General features: G+C 40.8%; 1 protein-coding gene across 1 annotated transcript in view; it reads right to left on the minus strand.

The window, feature by feature from the left end:
* zmp:0000001301 overlaps positions 1 to 25,314 on the minus strand; it is a 51,421-nt gene that overhangs the window by 8,287 nt on the left and 17,820 nt on the right. Inside the window, exons 2-3 of the mRNA XM_020532851.2 lie at positions 8,638 to 8,725; positions 1,174 to 1,274 (exon numbers count right to left, since the gene is read on the minus strand). Coding sequence (XP_020388440.2) covers positions 1,174 to 1,232 — 59 coding nt within the window. The 5' untranslated portion in view covers positions 1,233 to 1,274; positions 8,638 to 8,725. The remainder of the gene's footprint in view (positions 1 to 1,173; positions 1,275 to 8,637; positions 8,726 to 25,314) is intronic.

Genomic DNA, 25,314 nt, shown 5'->3' on the forward strand with positions numbered 1-25,314 from the left:
TAAAAGCCAGGCGGGAAAACACACCGATGCTTCATCAGAGGCTGCACGGAGGATGTTACCAAGCACGGTAACGAAACGTCTGCGGAACAACAAACCAGCTCGGCGAGCCAACCAACCTCAATATACATTCCTGTGTAGCATCTTAAGTCTACTGGACAACTAACAAATGTCAAGTTCCTCTTGGAAACTGCAAATTATGTTACAGTTAACTGACCAAGCATATGCTATGTTACTGCCATATTGAATAAATTTTATTATTGCATGGCACATGAAAATTGATATTCAGTTGCTGTATGTCAATCTTTATCATATTAACAAAATACCTCATTTACTTATGGCATGAACAGCTGGATGAAAAATGTTTTGTGTATTCATGAGAACACATGTAATGAAGCTTTTATAAAAATGATATTCAGCTTTGGGCCAGGAAACATAGTTACCCTATTCCACATGTTTGGTAGATTGCGTAATTCTGTCTTTATGTATTATGTGCCTTTGAGTATATCTCGATGCTCCTACGCATATTTGTTTACTCTTTTGTATTTCCTTCCCGTTATTAAAATTGAACAAAAATCAGAAATCTTTGTTGCCCCAGAAACATTGCAGATAAACTGACAAAATAAATTAACTCCATCTTCTTTCCGCCTCCCCCTCTCTCCCTATTTATTTCAGAACCCCTTTCCCGTCCCCCATTTCTGATGAAGGGTCTAGGCCCAAAACGTCAGCCTTCCTGCTCCTATGATGCTGCTTGGCCTGCTGTGTTCATCCAGCTCTACACGTTGTTATCTCAAAATAAATTAACTGCCAGCAAATAAGTCTGCAAAGTTATTCTACTGCATTCACAATGTAAAGTCCAAAATCATACTTTCATGCATCAATACTCACGAGGAACAAAGTGATAAAATCTCTGTCATTCCACCGTCCTTTTTTTTTCAGACCCTCATTAAAACTGAATTCATCAACAAAGCTTTTTGTCCCTCATTACTGTATGCTCCTTTGACTCGGTGTCTATTTTCTCTTTATATCTCTATGTGTATATTTTCATAAGTACAGTTTCAATTATGGTAGAGAATAAGGAACTCTATTTCACTTAAATCGATTGCTCCAATGTTTGCAGATACCAATTATATGAAAGGTAAATTTAAAGTATATTTGAAATGTGATATAACATACATATCCAATTTCTGAAACTCGAGGTCCAGCATAGTGAAAGCATTTGTGATCATTTCCATAACTTGCTTGTAAATGGAACTCAAGTCCCTGGATTCTGTTGCCTGCAAATAAAATTTTGAAAAAAGATCATAAGGTGTTCACAGCAGCCATAGACGTTTGGCATAAACATCTTGGATTAAATTTCATATCTGATGAGCTCATGATCTCACTTAGGCTTGAGATGGAATCTTAGGGTGTAGGTGATGCTATCCATTGAATGAAGTACAACATGGTTGATGATTGTCTAACCAAATTCTCAAATGAGAATAATATGGCACAAAGAAAAATTTACACCATACCCTTCAACTTGCAGCATGGTGCGAGGATGGAAATCAGGCAAGTATTATGTAGCACCGTCAAATCAGCTAGTTTCAATTTGGAAGTTGTGTTCTTCTCCAAGGTGATATTTAACATCTGAATGGGTAATTGAGATTTATAAATTACATTGTACAAATTCTTGGCATTATTGGAAAGTTGATAATCTGATAGATGAGCACCAGACTGACTACAAAAGATGGCTTGTGGAGTTTCAAATTTTGTTTTATAAAATCATAGAATTCCTACAGTGCGGAAAGAGACTATTCAGCCCATTGAGTCTGCATAACCCACTGAACAGCATCCCACCCAAACCCCATAACCCTACATCTAGCCTGCACATCCCTGGATACTATGGGGCAATTCAGCATGACTAATCCACCTAACCTGCACATCTTTGAAATGTGGGAGAAATGATCAGCGATGCCTAGATTGGGTTCCTCCAGGGCCACTCAGCTCCTGATCTCATTACAGCCTTGGTTCAAACATGGACAAAACAGCTGAATTCTAGAGGTGATGTGAGGGTGACAGTCCTCGACATCAAGGCTGCATTCGACCGAGTGTGGCATCAAGGAGCCCTAGCAAAACTGGAATCAACGGGTATCAGGGAGCAAACTCTTCGGTGGTTGGAGTCACATAGGAAGATGGTTGCGTTTGTTGGAGGTCAATCATCTAAGCTCCAGGATACCTGTGCAGGAGATCTTCAGGGTGGTGTCCTCGGCCCAACCATTTTCAGCCGCTTCATCTTCCCTCCATCATAAGGTCAGAAGTGGGGATGTTCGCCAATGATTGCACAATGTTCAGCACTATTCGTAACTCCTCAGATGCTGAAGCAGTCCGTGCTCAAATGCAACAAGATGTGGACAATATCCAGGCTTGGGCTGACAAGTGTCAAGTGACATTGGCACCACAAAAATGCCAGGCTATGACCATTATCAATAAGAGACAATCTAACTACCACCCCTTGACATTCAATGGTGTTACCATTACTGAATCCCCCACTATCAACATCCTGGGAGTTATCATTTACCAGAAACTCAACAGTTGCAGCAGTATGTACTATCTACAAGATGTACTGCAGAAATTCACCAAAGATCCTCAGACAACACCTTCCAAACCCACAACCACTTCCATATAGAAAGGACAAGGATAGCAGACATATGGGAACACCGCCACCTTCATGTTCCCCTCCAAGTCACTCACCATCTTGAGTTGGAAATATATCGCTGTTCCTTCATTGTCGCTGGGTCAAAATCCTGGAACTCACTCCCTAATGGCATTGTGGGTCAACCTACAGCTGGTAGACTGCAGCAGTTCAAGGAGGCAGCTCACCACCACCTTCTCAAGGGCAACTAGGGATGGTCAAGAAATGCTGGCCAGCCAGTGACACTCACATCACACAAATGAATAGAAAAAAAAAATTGGGGCCCCCCAAGGAAATGCGTACAGACACAGGGAGAAAGTACAAACTTCAGGTTTTCTGTTCTTTAGAACAAATAGGGATTTTCATGCACTTTTAATCATCTATATGTTTTAAGAGCCAATAATTTTCCTATCCACTTCTTACACTTCTTTCAGGAATGATCAAGCAGTTTTAAAATAATCTGTAGAACTCATTCTCCAGCTAAATTAGCCAAGACTAAGAATTAACTTTAGGGCTGTCAAGTCGTGAAATATTATTGAGCACTTTGCATAGTTTTAAATTATACTGATTAGGCACAATACTAACTTCCCAGCGTAGGCAGGTTGAGAAAGATGAAAACTCCTGAGACTTTGCCACAGGGGCAAAAATTTGGACTTTTGTTTTTACCAAAACGACTATTTTTTACTTAGTATCTCTGCAAGCGCAAGTTGGAAAGGGTAGCTATGACAACAAATTCATAAAGTACATTAGGGAAAGTTTCCTAGAGCAATATGTCATGAAGCGAACCAAGGAGCATGTTGTTTTAGATACGGTAATGGGTAACCAAGGAGGTGTAATAAATGACCTCAGCAGAAGATCCCCTAGGAAGGAGTGATTGTAACATACTAAAATTTAATATTCAGTTTGAGAGTGAGAACAGTAGCAATTGAAATGAGGTCAGCCAGGCGGACCTTATAGAATATGAGTTCCCTGATTGGGGCAATTAAACTGGTCCAATCGGGCAGCCCTCGCTGACAGATAAAAAGAAGAGTGTCAGACATTCTGACACTTTGAGAGCAGGCTCTGAGGGAGCTAGACCAGTGTCAAAGACTTTCCACATGTAAATTAAGGTGACTTGGTGACGCAATACCAAAGTCTGTGGAGTTATTTCAATAACCTTGTGTCAGAAACAACCATGTCTAACTTAAATAAAAGGAATTACAGTGACATGAGGACAGAGTTAGCTAAAGTGGACTGTGCAGTTAGGTGACCAGGAATGACATTAAGCAGGCAAAGGCAGAAATTTAAGGAGGTAATCCTTGACTGACCATAAAATAATATACATCCCAGTTATGAGTAAAGTTTCTAAGAGAGGGATAAACCAACCATGGAGAACCAAGCAAGTCAAGGAGAGTATAAAGTTGAAAGAAAAAGCATATAAGGAAGCAAAATTCAGTGATCGCACTGAAGACTGGGATACATTCAGAATCCAGCGAAGGAGGACTAAAAAGATAACAAAGAGGGAGAAGATAAGCTAGACAGACAAACTAGCATGGAATATAAAATATTGACAATAAAAGCTTCTTCAAATATATGAAAAGGAAGAGAGAGGTCAAAATGAACATAGATACCGTAGAAAATAAATGTGGGGATATAGGTACAGGGAACAAGGAAGTGGTGAAGGTTTTAAATGGGTATTTTGCATCAGCCTCTATGGTGAAAGATACCTTGAACATTCCACTAACTGTAAAAGAACATCAGAGAGGAATTAAGTTCCATTACCACCAACAGAGAACTAGTATTAGACAAACTAATGGACCTAAGGGCAGATAAGTCCCCTGACCTTAATGGCTTGTATCCTAGGATTCTAAAAGAGGTAGACACTAAAATAGTGGAAGCATTAGTTGCAATTTTCCAAAAATCCATGCATACTGGAGATTTGGAAATCTGCCAATGTGACACCCCTATTCAAGAAAGTAGGGATGCAAAAAGCAGGTAACTATGGACCAATTAGCCTAACATCTATTGCTGAAAAAATGTTGGAATCAATTATTAAGAAACTAATAGAAGCACATTTGGAAAGCCATATTCGAAATCAAGCTGAGTGAGCACAGCTTCATGAAATGGCAATTGTGTCTGACTAATATATTAGAATTTTTCAAGGAAGTCACAACCAGAGTGGAAAGAGGGGAACCAGTAGATATATTGTATTTGGACTTATAGGAGGCATTTGACAAGGCACCTCACAAAAGATTATGTTATAAGATAAGAGCCCACAGTATGGAGGTAATATATTGGTATAGATAGAGAATTGGCTAATGGGTAGGAAACAGCAAATGGCAATAAAGGGTTCTTTTTCAGGTTGGTAGCCTTTAACCTGTGGACTTTCAGAGGGATTAGTGCTGGACCACAACTGATTCTAATTCACATTAATGAAGGAGGAAGGAAGCAAATGTATTGTAGCCAAATTTGCAGATGACAGAAAAATAGGTGGAAAGACAATTAGTGAGAGGTATACAAACAGTTTACAGAGAGATATTGACAGGTTAAGTAAGTGTAAGTAGGGGAAAATGTTGCCAAATGGAGTGTAATGTGGGAAAATGTAAAGTTGTTCATTCTGGAAGGGAGAACAAAAGAACAGAATGTTATTTTAACATAAAAATGCAGAAAGCTGCAACACGGGGACTTGGGAGAATTAGCGCATGAAAGCGAGAATGCCAGCACATAGGTGCAGCAGGACATCAGGAAATCTAATGCAACGTTGGCCCTTATTTCAAGGGTGTTAGAGTATAAGAGTAGGGAAGTTTTATTGCAACTGTACAAGGGGCTGGTAAGACCACATCTGGGGTATTGAAAGAAGTTTTGGTCCCCTTATTTAGGAGAAGATACTTTATATCTTAAGAAAAGGTTCCCTAGGATGATCACAGGTATGGAGGGGTTCTCTTATAAGCACAGGTTAAACAACTTGGAGATCTATTCCCTGGAGTTTAGAAGAATGAGAGGTGATCTCATTTGAGACATATAGGATTCTTAAGGGGCTTGACTCAGTAAATGCTGAGAGGATGTTTTCCTTCGTGGAACAGCCTAGGACCAGAAGGCACAGTCTCAGAATAAAAGGGTGCCAATTTAAGACAGAGTTGAGGAGGAATTTCTTCTCTCAGATGGTTGAGAGCCTTTGGAACTCCTTGCCACAGAGAGCTATGGGAATTATGTACATTTAATGCTGAAATAGATGATTCTTGATGAGTAGAGGAACCAAGGGTTACGGGGAAAATACAAGAAAGTGGACATGAAGAATGTTGGATTAGCCACAATCCTAATGAATGGCAGAGCAGCTTGAGGGGCCAAATGGCCTATTCCTTTCCCTTTTCTTATGGTCTTATGGCCTACTTCTGTTCCTGTGTTTCGCTGTTAATCTCCAACCTTAAAAATATATTCCTGAAACAAAAGGTGATATTCTAAAACAGATGAATTATGCAATCATATATCCACAACAAGAGCCAAGTCTTCAAATAATTATTTTTACATGATAATTACTGATCTACATATCCCACAGGGGTTTACTACACACCTCAAGACGTGCAGTAGTTAAACATGTCAGTAACTGTAGTCATGCTGAGTTTCCAATCTGCAGGCATTTTGTTTTTCACCTTTAACTAGATCTACCCTAATTTCCCCACAGTTTTAGACACCTACAGTCCTAGGTAAGTTGAAATTCCCTATTATGAATCAAATTCATTCCAAGCTGGTGAGATGAGATAAATCTGTTGTCTGTTAGCTTTCAGGTTCCTTTTTTATATGTATGGACTAAGTGAAAAGCTAGAAGATATGGAACTGTTTGAACACTTTCTGGATTGAAAAGAGCTTTTATCAAGTGATTTCATGGAAAATGAGGTCAACAATATAATGTGTGCTCTGACGTTTATAGAAAGTCAATGACTTTGGAGAAAAGTCAAGCAAAGTTTTTAGGAAGATAAGAGATGGGCCCCCAGTTACAGAAATCTGACTATGAGAAGGCTGTGGGTATCTTTGTGTTGATGTTTGCATAGTAACCCTTTCTGGACTTGAGTTCTATTTTCACAGACCTTGGTGGTCACAAGGAAGAAAACTGCAAAAGCTTCAAATCTCTGTCACTGTCTCAGGAGAACTTTCATAATAAAAGTTCCAAATACCTGCATTTCTGACTACCTTATAAACCCTGAAATGCTGAATGCTGACTTCTTTCCAAAGTCTCAGATTCAGCTTGGTTTCATTCCAAACTGCAGATTTTCCATTGGCCTATTGCTGTTTGTAATCTAGTTTCATTAAAGAAATAAAAAACACTGCACCTGAAGATTCAAAAAATTCTAACCTTTGCTTTCAGAATCTTGGTAAATGGGGAAAATTTTCCTTAAACTGTTTTGTTGAAAACATGACCTCTGAAGAGTCTGCTTTCTTTTGCAATGCACGAGTATGTCTGCTTTGGGAAAAAGATCTAATTCCAAATTATAAATTAAATGTTAACCAATGCTAGCCACTTGTTTTTAAGAGCAAGTTCATTAAAGAAGTCTGGTAAAAGTCTCATTTATTCTGGATTGTGGAACAAAAGTGAATCAATTGGCCATTTTGATTATTGGATCTAAACATTTTGACTAATTACCACACCTCACTTGTGATAGTGTACTGGAAATCGAGCCCTGCTATTCCCAGAATTGTCACAAAGTGTAAAGATTCTAAAAAGTACAGAAAGATTCCCTAATTTGCCTGTCTTTTAGACCCAAGTTGACAGAAAGCATGGACCAAGTTTCTGTACTTAAAAAAATGACTATTTAATGCAAGTAAGTATACTCTAGCTACAGGTAAAGAATTATGAACTGTCAGCATATAACCCTATTAAATAAAACTCAAATCCCCTTATAAACTCTCTCTTTCACACACACTCACACTAAAAGAAAATATGTTATGGATGGAGGGAAATCTGGCAATGTAGTTCAGTGGTGTCTGTTCACAGGATCTGCTGAAACATTTCTTGTGCTGGTTAGAATGCTGCTTCTTAGTCTTCTTCTCCAGATGCTTCTTCTGGCTTGGAATCTGCAAAGGGTAGTTTGTTCACTTATAAAAGGTGTCTCACTTATGAATTAAAAGTGACAGCTTACGGCAACTGCTGTAGGGGAAATAAACTGTTTTCTTCAGGTTTAAAGTGGCTTTTATTGCAGAGAACAGAGAGAGCTCCTGAGCTGGTAGAGATCTGATGACCTCTCCATACGTTGTTCACAGCCCCAGCTGTTCAGCTACCTGGGAGCCAATCACATGGTTGTTGGCAAGCAGAAGGCCTTTGTTATTGATAAGTAGTCACTAGTCCACAGCTGCCTGTACCTAGCAATACACCATTTGTACAGAACTCCTCGACTCCAGTGCATCTGCAACTACACTTTAACTACTGGTCAAACAAATTATGTAAATGGTACTTACAAAACATGCTTTCAAAATATGCACAATCTTTGGTTTTTAAACAGTATTTTTTTCTCATTTTGGTTCACAACAAAAATGCAGAAAAATAAAAAGTTATGGACTTTACTTAATAGTGAGAATGGTGGAGCTTGATTACCAGCGCATTCCTCCCATCACTACTGTAACAGTCCTATGTGAAATGATGTTGAGCAATCTGAATTAATTCCTAATATGCACAAGCTCAGAGTTCAGTTGACTTTAATATGCAGTCACAAGAATTAAAATTGGATAAATGTCACACAAATGCACTATAGCGTACTCATCTGAGGTTAGAATTGAGGGACATGTTGTGAGATAAGAGTACTTTGTTCTGTGACCAAGTGGAGGTATGTACGTCAAAAGTGGAACGAGCATTAACACCTTTCAATTCCACACTTTCGTGAGCAAAGCATTCACAAAGCAAAGCCACAAGTTAAATTTATAAAGATCATCAATATCCACAGTAAAAGCTAATAAGTTACACATCTAAGAAATATTGTTGAATGTGATTTACTTACTGGCACAGGTGGTGGTGAGTCTGCTCGTGCAGGAAATGGACAGACTGCCAACTCATATTTTACCTTGGGGATCCTTGTAGGTGAAAACCTTCGTAACAATAATTTTTTATAATTAAATGAATTGCACAGATAAAACGACCATTTTCTGCTTAAATGATTTGCTAACAAAATGATTATATTGAAATATTTCCAATCCCATTGTTTATAAGTAAAGCACCAAAGTAGTAAAACTATAGTACAAGAAGGGGAACAGGTCAGAGGCTAGAAATTCTGTGGAAAGTAACTTACCTCCTGATTCCCAAAGCCTGCCCACAATGTAAGTTAGGAGTGATGATGGAATTTTCTTCATTTGTCTCGATGGGTGCAGCTACAACACTCAAGAAGCTTGACCCCATCAAGGACAAAAAAGGCCTGCCTAGTTGGTACCTCGTCTAACACTTTTATCATCCTCTGTCTCTATCACTGTTGCACATTGGCAACAGTCAGTACCATCTACAGAACACTTTACAGCAATTCATGAAGACTCCTCTGACAGCATCTTTCATAAGCAGAACCTTTATTACTTATAAGGAAAAGGACAGTGGACGTATAGGGACTCCTCCACCTGTAAGTTCCCCTTGAAGTCACACGCCATTAACCTTTGGGACTATATCACTGTTTCTACACTGTTTTTGGATTAAAGACCATGATCTCCCTTCATAACAGAATAGTGGATATGTCTACGCCATATGAATCACTGTGGGTCAGTCGGGGGCATCCACATTGTAAGTCACGGACAGCCGCCAATATCAGTCCAGGGTTCGGCATGTCATTTAGACACGGAGGGCAGTCAGCAACAGAATCTTCCCTTCATAAGCAGTGAGTAGCCAAATGTTAGCCACCCCACCAGCATATTCTGAAGGACAATTAGGAATGGGTAAATACTGACCAAGCCAGAGACACTCACATTTCAAGAAATAATAAAAATGAAACTTTGAAGCACTTAGCCTCAGGTTCCCATTCCAACAACTATCACATAGATAATAAAAACCAAGAATTCCTGACTTGGGAACTTCGCAATTCAACTTTGCCACATATTCCTGTGGATTGCCATTTTGGACATCTGACACCAACATCTCAAGGTATGTTCCATAGGCAGTGACTGCATGTACCTCAAATCTACAGACACAGACATCTGATGCATGCCAATCATTTCAGCACATCTCCAATCAACTTACAGTACTCTTCCACACTGAAATGCTGTACTTTGTAGTCCACTGGTAACTATAAATGGAATGCTGCAAGGACACTTTCTGCACAGACAGCTCATAGGTTGGATCAGGCTGCTTCTCAGGGATGCTCGTGTACTTTCTTAACAGTCACTTGCTTAGTGCCTACCTGGATGCTCAACATTTCAGTCTTACCTTGCCTTTATATGCTTTTTTCTCTCAGCCAGAGTTAACAGGCACACAGTCTTGACTTGTTTTTTAGTGCAGACACAAAGCCAAGAAACTTATGATGATTGTCAGCAATCATCAAGAGAGTGGACATGTTGCTGCATGGCACCATGCTATGACGATCTCACATCTGCACCATGTGCTAGCAGCATATGCCACAAATGCATTGCACGTTCTTAAGCAAATGACTACATCTCCAAGTCTAAGTTAAGTAATCCTCACAGAGACACAGTTTAGTTAGGGCTTATCTGCATTGTAAGTCAAGGACAGCCTCCAATATCAGCCCAGGGACAGCATGGTCATTTAGAGACTTGAGCAGTTAGGGACTGAGGCCTCCCCTCATAAGCAGTGAGTAGACAAATGCAGACCATGTCACTATTCACCTTGGCTGTTTCTGCCACATAGTGGGCAGTTTTCCTCTGGAATAAGGGAAAGTGAGAAATCAAGCGAAATAGAAGTGGCTGGTATAGTTAGAGTCATAGAATCCCTACAGTGTGGAAGCAGGCCATTTGCCCCATCAATTCCACACTGACCCTCTGAAGAACATTCCATCCAGACCCACCTCTACCTTATGTCTGCATTTCCCACCCTAGACACCATGGGCAATTTAGCACAGCCAATCCACCTGACCTGCACATCTTTGGACTGTGGGAGGAAACCGGACTGGAGGACCTGGAGAAAACCCACACAGACACAAGGAGACTACGCAAACTCCACACAGACAGTTGCCCAAGGCTGGAATTGAACTCGGGTCCCTGGCGCTGTGAGGCAGCAGCGCTAACCACTGAGCCATCGTGCCGTTATTAGTGCTGGTGCAGTTGGGGAAAGATGGTGACGTGTGCCACATGAGTAAGCAGGGGAGAGGTCATGCAGAGTTAGTGACGTGGCGGGTAATTGGTTGGGTAATAGTGAATGAGAGAAGATGTTGAATGCGATAGTGAGAGTGGTACAGCATGAGCCTTGGTGGAAGATGGAGTCAGTATGAGGTTTCAGAGGAAAGATTGGGGAGACTGAAGCAAGTTATTGACCTTCTTCCTACATTGTTAGGTGTCTCTCCAGGTGGCTGAGACCACGCTGGCCTGGGAGGCAACCTCTGTCCAGGATAATAGGGTTTGGTGTCATGGCCTCCTCTGTCAGTCCAGTGGGAACAGAACTTCCTTCCTCTGTACCATCCCATCCATCAGGCTCTCCAGGACCATGTCCACAAAGCAGGGCATCAATTTTCTTTTATCTGCCATTTTCAGGCATTTAGGTGTTCAGGTGTCATAGTATCCTTACAGAGGGCAAATGCTACGAACTGTGTAGTACAGTTCCAGACTGACAGCACTTGACTGGGTATACAACAGCCTTTTAAAGATGGTGTTCATACCAGGGATTCCAGGATATCCTAGAGTATTGCTGGCTACAGTGGGTGGGAGAATCAGGTTAGCATCAGACAAGAGCGGTACCATAAATATATGTGTAGGTAGTTAATGAGTCGGGTTTGGGACAATAACTTGAGAAAGTTTGGTAGGCCTCACAGAAAGAACCTCCCCATGAAACTCAATGAAAATAATATTGCGAAAATTTAGTGGAATTCAAGTCTACTGTTCCTAATTTTTATGAGTGCAGTTCAATGTAAGACCTGTGACCGAGCTAAAGTGAACAATTTCCTGCTTTTGCTACTTGTCACGGAATGTTAAATAAATATATGAAAATTTACAGTTTCACCAAGTAACAAATAGATTTGTCCAGAATCTACTGAGAAGTGGATTTCATAGTTGAATCACCACTCCTCAAGTAATGAAAGGTGTCATCAACAGTGCTATCTTGTTTAGCAATATGCATTTGCAATTCAATTTGTATTCAGCTAGGGCCACTCAACTCCTGACTCATACAGCCATAGTACAAATGTAAACGAAAAAGCTGAATGCCAGACATGAGGTGAGAGTCTCTGTTCTTGACATCAAGGTTGCATTGAGGAGCCTTAGCAAAACTGGAGTCAATGCAAATTGGGGTAAAAATCTCTACTCGTTGGAGTCATACATGTCATAAAGGAAAGATAGTTACGATGTTGGAGTTCGGTCATCTCAGCTCTAGGACTTTACTGTAAGAATTCCTTAGGGTAATATAGTAGGCACAACCATCTTCAGCTGCTTATTTAATGACTTTCTCACCATTATAATGTCAGCAGTGGGGATGTTTGCCGATGGTTGCACAATGTTCAGCACCAATTGTGACACCTCAGTTACTGAAGCAGTCCATGTCCAAATGTAGTAAGACTTGGACAATATCCAGGTTTGGGCTACAAGTAACACTCACACTTACAAATGCCAGGCATTAACCATTTCCAACAAAGAAAGAATCTAACCGTTGCCCATTGACATTCAATGGTATTACCATCACTGAATCAACAATTAATCAACATCCTTCGGGATTACTGTTGACCATGAACTGAGCTGGACTAGCCATATAATTACTGCGGTCATAATAGGAGTTGAGAGCCTAGGAATCCTGTACTGAGTAAATCACCTCCCCACTCCCCAAAGCCTAGCCACCATTTTCAAAGTACAAGACAGGAGTACAAAGAACATCACAGCAAAGGAACAGGCCCTTTGGCCCTGCAAGTCTGCGCTGACACATTTTGCCCTTCCATACTGACACTATTTTCACTTACAGATCTATATCTTTCTATTCCCTTCTTGTTCATGTATTCGTCCAGGTGGTAATTGAATGTTGCTATTATGGCTGCTTCAACCACCTCCTCTGGCAGCACATTCCAGGCAGTGTGAAAAATTTGCCTCACACATCTCTTTTAAACTTACCCCCACACCCCAACCCCCTCCTCTAACATCTTGAATCTGTGTCCCCTACTAATTGACTGTTCTAGCCTGGGAAAAAGCCTCTTACCTTCCACTCTATCCGTGCCATTCACAATCATATAAACTTCTATCAGGTTGCCCCTCAACCTCCTGTGGTCCAGTGAAAACAAACACAGTCTTTCCAACCTTCCTTCATAGCTAAATCCCCCAAAACAGGCAACATCCTGGTAATTTTTTTCTGTACCCTCTCCAAAGCATCCACATCCTCTGGTAGTGTGGTGACCAGAGCTGTATGCCATATTCCAAGTGTGGTCTAATTAAAGTTCTAGAAAGCTGCAACATAACTTGCCTATCCTTATACTCAATGCGCCTTCCAATGAAGGCAAGCATGCCATAGACCTTTTTTTCTTGCCTGTGACTTCACCTTTTGTGCCAACCTCCCATGAGGGACCTTGTCAAAGGCTTTACTGAAGTCCATGTAGACATCAATTACTTTTTCCACAAACATCTTTGTCATCTCCTCAAAAAACTTGATCAGTTTAGTGAGGCACGACATCCACTACACAAAACCATGCTGTCTATCGCTAATAAGTCTATATGCTTTTAAATGCGGATCGATCTTGTCACCAAGAATCTTTTTCAATAATTTCCCTACCATCTACATGAAGATCACAGGTCTGTAATTTCCTGGATCATCCCTGTCCGCCTTCTTAAACAATGGGACAGCATTGGATATTCTCCAGGCCTGTGAGACCTCACTTGTGGCTAAAGAGGATACAAAGATGTCTGTCAATACTTCACCAATTTGTTCCCTTGCATCCCTCAATATTCTGGGATAGATCGCATCAGGATCCAGGGACTTATCTACCTTAGTACTTTTTCAGATGCAAGACACTTCTTCCTGTTTAATAGCAACTTGGCTTAGAAATTCAATACTCCCTTCTATGAGGTCATCCTCCACCAATTCTTTCTCTTTGGTGAATACCCTTACAAAGTATTCTTCTGGCTCCACACATAGATTCCCTACATTGTCCTCGAGTGGGCCAACCCTTTCCTTGTCTACCCTCTTGCTTTTTATATATGTATAAAAAGCCTTGAGGTTCTCCTTAATCCAATTTGTTAATGACTTTCCATGACCCCTTTCAGGCCTTCTAATTCCTTGTTTAAGTTCTTTCCTACACTTCTTATATGCTTAAAGGGCACCATCAGTTCCCATCCTCCTAGACCTTACATATGCTTCCTTTTTCTTTTTGACCAAGGTCATAACATCTCTGGTCATCCAAAGTTCTCATAACTTGCTGCACCTATCCTTCTTTCTCGTGGGAACAGGCTGCTCCTGAACTCTTAACTGCTGTTTTAAATACTCCCACATGTCCGATGTGGATTTACCTTCAAACTGCTGCCGCCAATCAAAATTCTCCAGTTCCTGCCTAATATTGGTGTGGTTCTCCTCCCCCCAGTTTAACACTTTCACCCAAGGACTGCTGCTATCCCTATCCATGAGTATCTTAAAACTCACTGTATTATGGTCACTACGCCTGAAATGCTCCCCCATTGAAACTTCACTCACCTGGCCGGGCTCATTTCCCAAAACCAGATCCAATATAACCCCTTCCCTGGTTGGACTGTTTATATACTCTGTCAAGAAACCCACCTAAATGGCCCTTACAAATTCTGCCCCATTAAAGCCCCTCGCATAAAGTGAGTCCCAGTCAATATAGAGGAAAATTAAAATCACTCACCACAACAGCCCTGCTGTTTTTACATCTTACCAAAATCTATGTACATATTCCCTCCTCTATCTCCTGCTGGCTGTTGCGAGGCCTGTAGTATATACCCCCAGCATTGTGATTCCACCTTTCCTATTCCTCAGTTCTACCCATACTGCCTTGCTGCACGAGTCCTCAGATGTATCCTCCCACAGTACAGCTGTGAGATACTCCTTTCCCAGTAATGTAACTCCCCCAACCCTTTTAGCTCCCTTTCTATCACACCTGAAACATCTAAATTCTGGGTTATTCATCTGCCAGTCCAGTCCCTCTTTCAGCAAAGTCTCCGTAATCGCAATAATATCATAATTCCAAGTACTACCCAATGCTCTAAGTTCATCTAACTTGTGTATTATACTTCTCGTATTGAAACACATGCATTTCAGACCACCTGCCCTGCTCTTTTCAGCAGCGTTCCCTGCCTGTTCTTGGTAATGTTTGCCTTGGATTCTACCTCTCCCTCAATTTCTATATCTACTGCCCTACTCCTCTGGTTCCCATCCCTTTGCCACACTAGTTTAAACCCTCACCAACCACTCTACCAAGTAGTCCCCAAGGACATCAGTCCTCATCCTGTCCAGTTTGTCCAGGTCCCACCTGACCCAAAACTAGTCCCAATGCCCCATGAATCTGAAACCCTCCCTCTCATACCATCTTTTCATCCGCATGTTCATCAAATATATCCTGTAGTTTTTACACTGACTAGCTCGTAGCACTGATAGTAATCCTGAGATAACTACCTTTGAGGTCCTACATTTCAACTTTCTTTCTAGCTCTCTATATTCTGCTTTTAGGACCCCATCCCTTTTTAAACCTATGTCGCTAGTATCAACATAACCACAGGCTGTTTGCCCACCCCCTCCAGAATGTCCTGCAACTGCTCTGAGACATCCAGGACCCTAGCACCAGGGAGGCAACACATCATCCTGAACTTCTGTTTGTAGCCACAGAAACACATATCTATTCCCCTTATGATTGAATCCACTACAACTACAGCATTTATATGCCTATTTCTCCCTCCATCAACAGCAGAGCCAACAATGATGCCATGAATTTGGCTGTTGCTGTTATATTCTGAGAGGCCATTCCCCTCAACACTATCCAAAACAGTATATCTGTTTTGCAGGGGAATAGACACAGGAGATTCCTGTACTACCTGCTTAGCCCTCCTGCTCTGCCTGATGGTCACCCATTCTCTTCTTACCTGTGCAGTCTAAGTCTGAGGTGTGACCACCTCTCCATATATGTTATCCATGATACTCTCTGCCTCACGAATGTGCCATAGTGTCCCGAGACGCCACGCCAACTGCACAACTCGGGCTTCCAGGAGCTGCAGCTGGAGACACTTCTTACACACATGCAGGTCCCGTGCACTGGAAATGTGTCCGGCTTCCCATATCAATCAAGAGGAGCAAACAATGATTTGGAACTCTGCTGTCATGACTTACCTCTTTAGCTTAATTAATCCTTCCAACGTCAAATACTTTTAAAATTCAATTGAAGCTGCTGATGCTCTCTGCTCCAATAACAATTTCTCAAAACTTATCTGTTACTCACCAACAATAGTTTCCAAAAGCTGTTTAGGCTCGCACTCCTTTTCCTGCTGCCACATCAATAAAATTAAACACTAATTTGGGTGGCACAGTGCTTAGCACTGCTGCGCAACAGCTCCAGGGACCCAGGTTCAATTCCAGCCTTGGGTGACTGTGTGGAGTTTGCATTCGGGATTGCCTCATGTCTGCCAGGACATGATGAGAGGGAAGTCAGCAATGAGAGTTCCAGCAGATAAAAGAGCACAAATAGTGATCAGGGAGCGAGCAGAGAGGCCAGGACATCACAAGAGGGAGGTCAGCAGCAAGAGTTCCAGCGGGTAAAGGAGTATGAAGGATGACTGGGAGCGAATGGAGAGGCATACCTAAACAGCTTCCAGTGACAGGGATCATGAGATCCCAGAGTGATGTCACAGCCAAGCCAGTAAGTGATTGGCTGTTTGAGTGGTAAATATACGTCTTTAATATTCTTTTTCTAATCAAATAACCCGTTGAAATGACTATGCTTACTAGTTGGTTGTTAGTGTGTGTCAGTGAGAGTTAAATTCAGTTTTTTTTTGGTGGGTAATTTTTGGGTTAATTAAAGGGATGGCAGGCCAGCTCCTTCAAGTGGTATGCTCTATCTGTAACATGTGGGAGTTCTTGGATGCTGATTGCATCAATTAGTAATGTGTGTGCAGGAAATACCAACAGTACCTCCAACTCGAGCGCCAGCTTATGGGGCTTGAGCAAGGTCTAAAGGCATTGAGGAGCATCTAGGAGAATGAGACTTATTTGGATAGTACGTACAAAGCAGTGATCACCTCAAAGTGTAAAATGGTGCAGGGGAACAGGGAATGGTTAACTGTTGCAAGCGACGCAGGTAGGGCAGAAGTCCCTAAAGCCATCCCAACCCCCAACCGGTACTCTGTGCTGAGTTCTGGTGATGGCGATAATGTCTCAGGGACTTGCAGCCAAAGTAAAACGTGCTGCACTGTGGGACGCTCAGCTGCACAGAGTGGGGGGAGAGAAATGTGGTTAGGACTGCAGCGGTGAGAGACCCAATTGTTAGGGGAACAGAGAGGTGCTTCGGCAGCCGCTCTAGTGACAACAGGATGGTGTGGCGCCTCCCTGGTGCAAGGATCCTGCAGGCTACTGAGTGGCTGCAGGGCATTTTGGTTGGGGGGGGGATGGGAACCAGCCAGTGGTTGTGGTACATGTTGGTACCAATGACATAGGTAAGAAGAGGGATGAGGTCCTGAAGGCTGAATTTAGAGAGTTAGAAGCTAGATTGAAAGCCAGTAAATCAAAAGGTAGTAATCTCCGAATTACTACCTGTGCCAAGTGTAAATAAGGCTAGGATTTGGCAGATTAGGCAGTTGAATACGTGGCTGCGGGAGTGGTGTAGGAAGGAAGGCTTTAGATTTCTGAATAATTGAGACCGTTTCTGGGGAAGGTGGGACCTATTCTATTAGTCTCCACCTAGCCCCAGACTATTGGTCTCCACCCAAACAGTGGCAGGACCAATATTCTTACGGGTGGTTTTGCTAGCACTGTTGGGTGGACTTTAAACTAGTTTGGCAGGGGGTTGGGAACCTAAGGGGAGGCTCAGAGTGGGTGAGGGCTTAAGGAAAAAGAGAACCAAAAAAGTAAATAAAAAGCTGAGCAATGTAGCACTAAGATGAGTGGAAACTATGTCGTGACAGAAAAGGAGTGAATGTTTAAAAACAAAGGTTCTTCCGGTTGAGGTGTTAAGATTCAAAAAGAAGGTTTTAAAAAAAAAACTAGTATAAGGTCACTTTACCTGAATACTCATGGCATTCGAAACAAGGTAAGTGAACTGATGGCACAAACCATCGAAAATGGGTATGATCTAGTGACCATTACAGAGACATGGTTGCAAGGTGATCAATACGGGGAGTTAAATATCCAGGGGTATCAGATTATTCAGAAGGACAGACAGGAAGGACAGGAAAGTGGTGTTGCTCTGATATTTAAGAATGACATCAGGGCAGTAGTGAGAAATGATGTAGGTCCTATGGAGAAAATGGTTGAGTCAATGTGGGTGGAATTTAGAAATAGTAAGTGGAAAAGGTCATTGATAGATATATTCTGTAGGCCACCAAATAATAACATCACGGTGAGGCTGACAACAAACAAAGAAATAACTGATGTATGTAAAAATGGTACAGCAATTATCATGGGGAGTTTTAATCAATATATTGATTGGTCAAACCAAGTCAGCAGCCTTGAGGAGCATTTTCTAGAATGTATCTGTGACAGTTTCCTTGAATAATATGTAATGGAACCTATGAGGGAACAAGCTATCCTAGGTCTTGTCCTGTGTAATGAGACAGGAATTATTAATGATCTCATAGTTAGGGATTCTCTCAGTGAGAACAATCATGATATGCTTGAATTTAAATTACAGACAGAGGGTGAGAAGGTTAAATCCAGTGACTGTGTTTTGTTCTTAAACAAAGCAGACTACAATGGGATGAGGGTGGAGTTAGTTAAAATAGACTGGGAGTAAAGACTATATGGTGGGACAACTGATGAACAGTGGAGGACTTTCAAAGTGATTTTTCACAGTGCTCAGCAGAAGTATATACTACTGAAAAGGATTGTAGGAAAAGGGATAATCAACCATTGATAATTAAGGATATAAAGGAAGGTATCGTATTGAAAGCTAATGCATTCAAAGTGGCAAAGATTAGTGGGAAGCTAGAAGATCGGGAAATCTTTAAAGGTCAACAGAAAGCCACAAGAAAAACTATAAAGAAGGTAGGTCAGATTATGAGAGTAAATGAGCTCAGAATATAAAATCAGATAGCAAAAGTTTCTACAAATATATTTAACAAAAAAAAGAGTGACTAAGATAAACATTGATCCTTTAGAAGATGAGGAGGGGACTTAACAGTGGGAAATGAGAAAATGGCCAAGATGTTGAACAGGTATTTTGTGTCAGTCTTTATCACGGAAGATACAAATAACGTATAATAATCAATGACAAGGAGGCTATGGCAGGTGAGGACCTAGAAATGACCATTATCACAAGAGGTAGTATTGGGCAAGTTAATGGGGCTAAAGGTAGACAAAAACTGACAGAACTGCAGTGTTTTAAATCAGAAACAAAAGCAGAAATTGCTGGAAAAGCTCAGCAGGTCTGGCAGCATCTGTGGAGAGAAATCAGAGTTAACATTTCGGGTCGGATGACCCTTCCTTAGAACTGGGTTAAGTTCTGGATCTGGAACGAGTTCTCAGGAAGGGTCACCCGACCCGAAATGTTAACTCTGATTTCTCTCCACTGATGCTGCCAGACCTGCTGAGCTTTTCCAGCAATTTCTGCTTTTATTGCTAAAGGTAGGCAAATCATCTGGCCCTGATGGAATGCACACCAGGGTCCTAAAGGAGATGTTGGGAGAAATAGCAAATGTGTTCACGATAATTTACCAAAATTAGCTGGACTCTGGGGCGGTTCCAGCAGATTAGAAAACAGCAAATGTGATGCCACTGTTTAAAAATGGAGGTAGACAAAAGGCGGGTAACTATAGCACCATTAGCTTAAAACTTCTGTAGTGAGGAAAATGCTTGAATCTATCATTAGGGAAAAAAATAGTGAGACATCTGGATAGAAACAAGCAGACACAGCATGAATTCATGAAAGGCAGTTCGTGTTAAACTAATTTACTGGAATTCTTTGAGGACATTATGAGCGTGGTGGACAACAGGGAACCAGTGGATGTGATGTATTTGGATTTCCAGAAGGCATTTGACAAAGTGCCACACAAAAGGCTGCTGCATAAGATAAAGATGCACAGTGTTACAGGTAATGTATTAGCATGAATAAAGGATTGATTAACTACCAGAAACCAAAAAGTAGGGATTAATGGGTGCTTTTCTTGATGGAGATCTGTGACTAGTAGTGTGCCTCAGGGATCAGTGTTGGGTCCTCAATTGGTTACAATTTACTTCGATGATTTGGAGTTGGAGACCAAGTGTACTGTGTCAAAATTCATACATGACATTAAGATGAATGGTAGAGCAAAGTGTGCAGAGGACACTGAAAGTCTGCAGAGGGATATAGATAGGTTAAGTGAATGGGCAAAGTTTGGCAGATGGAGTACAATGTTGGTAAATGTGAGGTCATCCATTTTGGTATGAATAACAGCAAAATAGACTATTAAATAAATGGTGAAAAATTGCAGTCTGCTGCTGTGCAGAGGGACTTGGGGTGTCCTTGTGCATGAACCAGGAAATATTGGTTTTCAGGTGCAACAGGTAATTAAGAAGGCAAATGGAATATTGTTCTTCATTGCTAGAGGGATGGAGTTTAAAAACAAGGAAGTTATTCAGCAGCTGTATATATCGCTGGTGAGGCCACACCTGGAGTACTGTGTACAGTTTTGGTCTCCTTACTTGAGTAAGGATGAACTAGCACTGGAGGGGGTGCTGTAGATTGATTCTGGAGTTAACGGAGTTGGCTTATGAGGAGAGATTAAGTAGACTATACTCATTGAAATTTAGGCGAATTAGGGGGGAGGGGGAGATCTTTTAGAAACATATAAAATTATGAAGGGAATACGTAAGATAGAAGCAGGGAGGTTGTTTCCACTGGCAGGTGAAACTAGAACTAGGGGGCATAGCCTCAAAATAAGGGGGAGCAGATTTAGGACTGAATTGAGGAGGAACTTCTTTGCCCAAAGGGTTGTGAATCTATGGAATTCCTGCCCAGTGAAGCAGTTAAGGCTACCTCATTGAATGTTTTTAAAGACAAAGGCAGATAGATTTTTGAGCAGTAAAGGAATTAAGGGTTATGATGAGTGGGTGGGTAAGTGGACCTGAGTCAATGAAAAGATCAGCCATGATCTTGTTGAAAGCCAGAGAAGGTTTGAGGAGCCAGGTAGCCTACTCCTGCTCCTATTTCTGATGTTAACAATGTCCATTCCTTCCACCACCAATGCTAAGCAGCAGCAGTTTGTTCCACCTATAAGTTGCACTGCAGAAATTCAACATGGCTCCTTAAACAGCACCTTCCAAACCCATGACCTCTTCAATCTTGAAGGACAAGGGAAACAAATACATGGGAACACCACCACTTGCATGTTCCCCTCCAAGCCACTCAACATCCTCACTGAATGTTGCTGTTCCTTCAGTGTTGAAGGGTCAAAATCATGGAACTTTCTCTACACCTACAGCATGTGACAGCAGCATTTCAAGAAGGCACCTCACCATCAACTTCTCAAGGGCAGTGGGGCAGGATTGAGTGGGTGGGGGCAGGTCAGTTGTTTGGTGAGAATCAGTGTGATTGATTGGGGGTCAGAGTGACAATTGGGAGCCATGTAGCCATGAGTTGGAGCAGGTCTTAACTCCTTCTGGTTAACTATTAAGGTTGGTAAGTCAGAACTCTCCAAAGCCTCTGACATTAACTCAGAGTTGGGGACTTTTTGGGAAGGTTCCAGAGGCCAGGTATTTTCCCATTTGGAAGTTTAAACTCAATGAGTAGTTATTGCATCAGGGCTTCGAAGGGATCCTGAAATATAATTGTTAAGATATGTCCAGTCTCTGACTTTCTGGAGACCGGAAGATCTAAGCTGAAAATCTCTCTCTTAAATATTTATGTCTCTGTCATATGCAGTGTGTAACCTATGCACTATGCTGTTGGGAAAATGAGACAATATTAATGGAGCTCTGGCTACCTAATCCAAGTTATTTTTATTAAATCTCCTCCATTGTACTGATACTGTGGGTGTAGTGTGGCAATAGCCTAATATTCCCATTTCTCAGTTCCATCCTCACCCACCCTTATTTAATTAAAGAACAATTAGAGAAGAGCTCTCAATATAGTATTGTTAGTCTCCCTAGTGGTTTCTGCTTGTGAAACTAAGAAAATTTATCTTTAGCTTCCTGCACCATATGAGACCATTTCCTCTTGGCTGCACTCAGTGTTTAGAAACACATTAAATAATCAGGAATAATTACTCAGCAGACCCAAAAATCACACTGCACAATTCAATTGGTTTCTGTTCCCTTTCATCCCTGATGCTCCAAACTACAGTGATTCATGCTCAGTTATGATTCTATTTACACTGGCAGTTCTTCCAAGTACATTACGCAAATAGTCATGAAATTCTGTTTTAGATTAGACAATTACTATGGTAGGCAGTTCTACATTGAAGAGGGAAAGTGTTTTGCTGTTTAGCCAATCCTATTGTTATCCATCACACACACAAGCAAATTGTTACATTGAATGTCACTGGATAATTGAGAGTTGCTGGTCGCTCCCAGCTTCAGTCATTGAAGCAACTTGAAATTTCTCTACTGAAGATCTTTCTTAAAAAAAATGTCTTTTCTACTGCAAGTTAAATGTTAGTCATTCATGTGACACAAGTATAAGATTAATTCTATTTGAATTGGTGAGATTCCAATGCCTCAACAGTACATTCCTTGCTGGTATTGTTACTTAAAAAGAAAGATTATATATAAACTGGAATAAAGAGTGCATACAGAAATGCAGCAGTTTATTGAACATTGGAATGGGAATTTTGCAATCTTAATATTCATCTTTTTGGTTTGCAAACTAACCATGTTGCCAGTTTTGTGTGAAGCGCTGACCCATTCTCAGTGAGTAGATTTGGGCAAAAAAAAAATTGACAGTTGAATTTGGCAGATCAGATTAACAATGTACTCAAAGCCAATGAACACAGTTAAAAGTTGTTGTAACATAGTGCGATGTTATTCCTTTAAACAACAGTAACAAATGTTCTATCTTTGGCTTTTGAATACTAAAATTAAAGAAGCAAATACTTATTCAATGACACTAAAATAATGGACTTCTATTTCCAGAAGGAAAGTTGACTAGAAACTAGATGCCTACAAGTAGCTCACCCAGCAGTCACGACATACTGGAGATGAGCTAAAGAGGTTGAGAGTAGGATTTTCACCTCTTAATGAGAGAAAGTCCTCCTCTCAGGAGATGTGAGACTATCTGATTGGCAGCTCCAGTGGTCCCACCACTGTCATCCCCTGAATGAGATGGCCTTCCCTTCCTTTTTGTCACTTTGAATCTCAATCATTAAAAATGTCTTACACGTACAAGCCTTATTATGGCAATAATAGTGCATTATTGTGATCAATAGACTTGCTAACAAGCTTAATTGATGCGGACTACTTACTTTATAGCTTAGCTTTATTTCTAATGATCATCTCCAATACTTGTTTACCTATTCATCTTATTTTCAGACAACTATAAATAAGTTCAAGAGACAGTAATATAGTTTAAGGAACCAAAACAGCTCATTAAAGACAAACATTCAATATCAATTTTATGGCATATTTCAGAATACTCAGAATAAGTATATTCTTACTATAAAATCAAAAATAAAGAGAAGAACCATCATTCATAGTTAACTATGGATGTTTGGGGCAACATGAAAATTTAGCCAAAAGTGCATAACTGCACAAAGATGTGTGGCAGATTAGATGATTGGTCAGAAAATTAAGAACATAAAGAACAACAGAGAATGGCAAAAAGGTTAATCAGAAAGAAGAAACTAGAATGAAAGCAAAATAGCTAGTCAGGTAAAAAAAAATAGCAATGGTTTTACGGATATTTAAAAAGGAGTAAGTGAAGTGAATGTTAGCACTCTAGAAAATGGGAATGTGGAGTTCATAGAAGATAAAAAGGACATGGCAATGAAATGAACAAACATTTTGTTTCTGTATTCACTATACAGAATATAAAAACATTCAGGTAATAGTTATAAATCTGGAAGTGGAAGAGAGAGAGCAACTTTGCAAAATTACAATCACAAGGGAAACAATACTAAGAAATTGTTGGACCTGCAAGCCTGCACGTCCAGATAAACTTCATCCTATGGTCTTAAAACAGGTAACTAATGAGATGATTGATGCAATGATATTATTTTTCCAAAATTCATTAGATTCAGGAAAGGTTCATTTGGACTGGAAATTAACAAATATTCAAGAAGGAAGGGAGGTGAAAAGATAAAATGATAGACTATATAAAGTGATGTCTGTTGTGGGAAAGGTACTAGAATCAATCATTAAAGTAGTTATAGCTGTGCATTTAGAAAATCTTAAGGTAATCAGGAAGGGTCAGCATGACTTTGTGAAAAGTAAGTCATGATTAATTAAGTCATTAGTCTTCTTCAAAGAGTAAAATATGCATAGGCTAATGAGAAACCTGTGAATGTACTATTCTTGGATAGGCAGAAAGCATTTGATAAGGTAACACATCAAAGGTTATTGTGGAACACAAAAGCTCATGGTTTAGGGTGTGAGATTTTAGCATGGAAAGAAGATTGGATGGCTAGCAGAAAACAGAATCTATCGATAAATGTGTCTGTCTGTTGGCAGGATCTGACAATTGGAGTCCACAGGAGTCTACGACAGGGCCTCACCTTTTTACAACTTAAGTCAATGACTTAAATGAGGGGAACAAAAGCATGTTAACTAAATTTACGGATGACCTAAAGATCAGTAGGAAAGCATGTTATGAAGACAACATAAGGAGTTTGCAAATGGACAGAGAAAGGTTGAATGAGTGGACATAAATCTGGCAGATGGAGTAAAATAAGGAAAAATATAAAGTTATTCACTTTGGCAGGAAGAATGAAAAAACAAGTTATTACTTAATCGGCAATGCATGAACCCAATCAGGGAACTCATATTCTATGAGGTCCACCTGGCTGACCTTGTTGCAATCATTACATCCCACCCCCTCTGAGTCCAAGGACACAGGCTAGTTCTCTTTTTTGTAGCTTCTCCTGGAATGTTTTAACACCAGGTCGGGTTCCTCCAACTCTGCCTCTGATAGAGGCAGGGTTTAGAACACAGTAGCTTGCCTCTTGTGCACAGCTTCTTGGAAGAAATTCATTATCTTCTTCAGGCGGCAAAGGTGTTGAGGTAGTGACATCTGTCATGTCCATCTCAGATTCCGAGGTATCTTCAACACTTGATAGAGAGGGAGAACCCATGGGTTCCAGAACAGTCGGCAAGGTTGTCGAGGAACCAGGCAAGTTTTGCTCCTGCACCGTTTTTAGCTTTCATATAATCCACATACTTGTCCAAGACTGTCGCACCTACCCAAACTTTATATTTACTGGACCTGACTTCACAT

This window comes from Rhincodon typus, chromosome 3, assembly GCF_021869965.1.
Source record: "Rhincodon typus isolate 14 chromosome 3, sRhiTyp1.1, whole genome shotgun sequence".
In the NCBI taxonomy this organism is placed as follows: Eukaryota; Metazoa; Chordata; class Chondrichthyes; order Orectolobiformes; family Rhincodontidae; genus Rhincodon; species Rhincodon typus.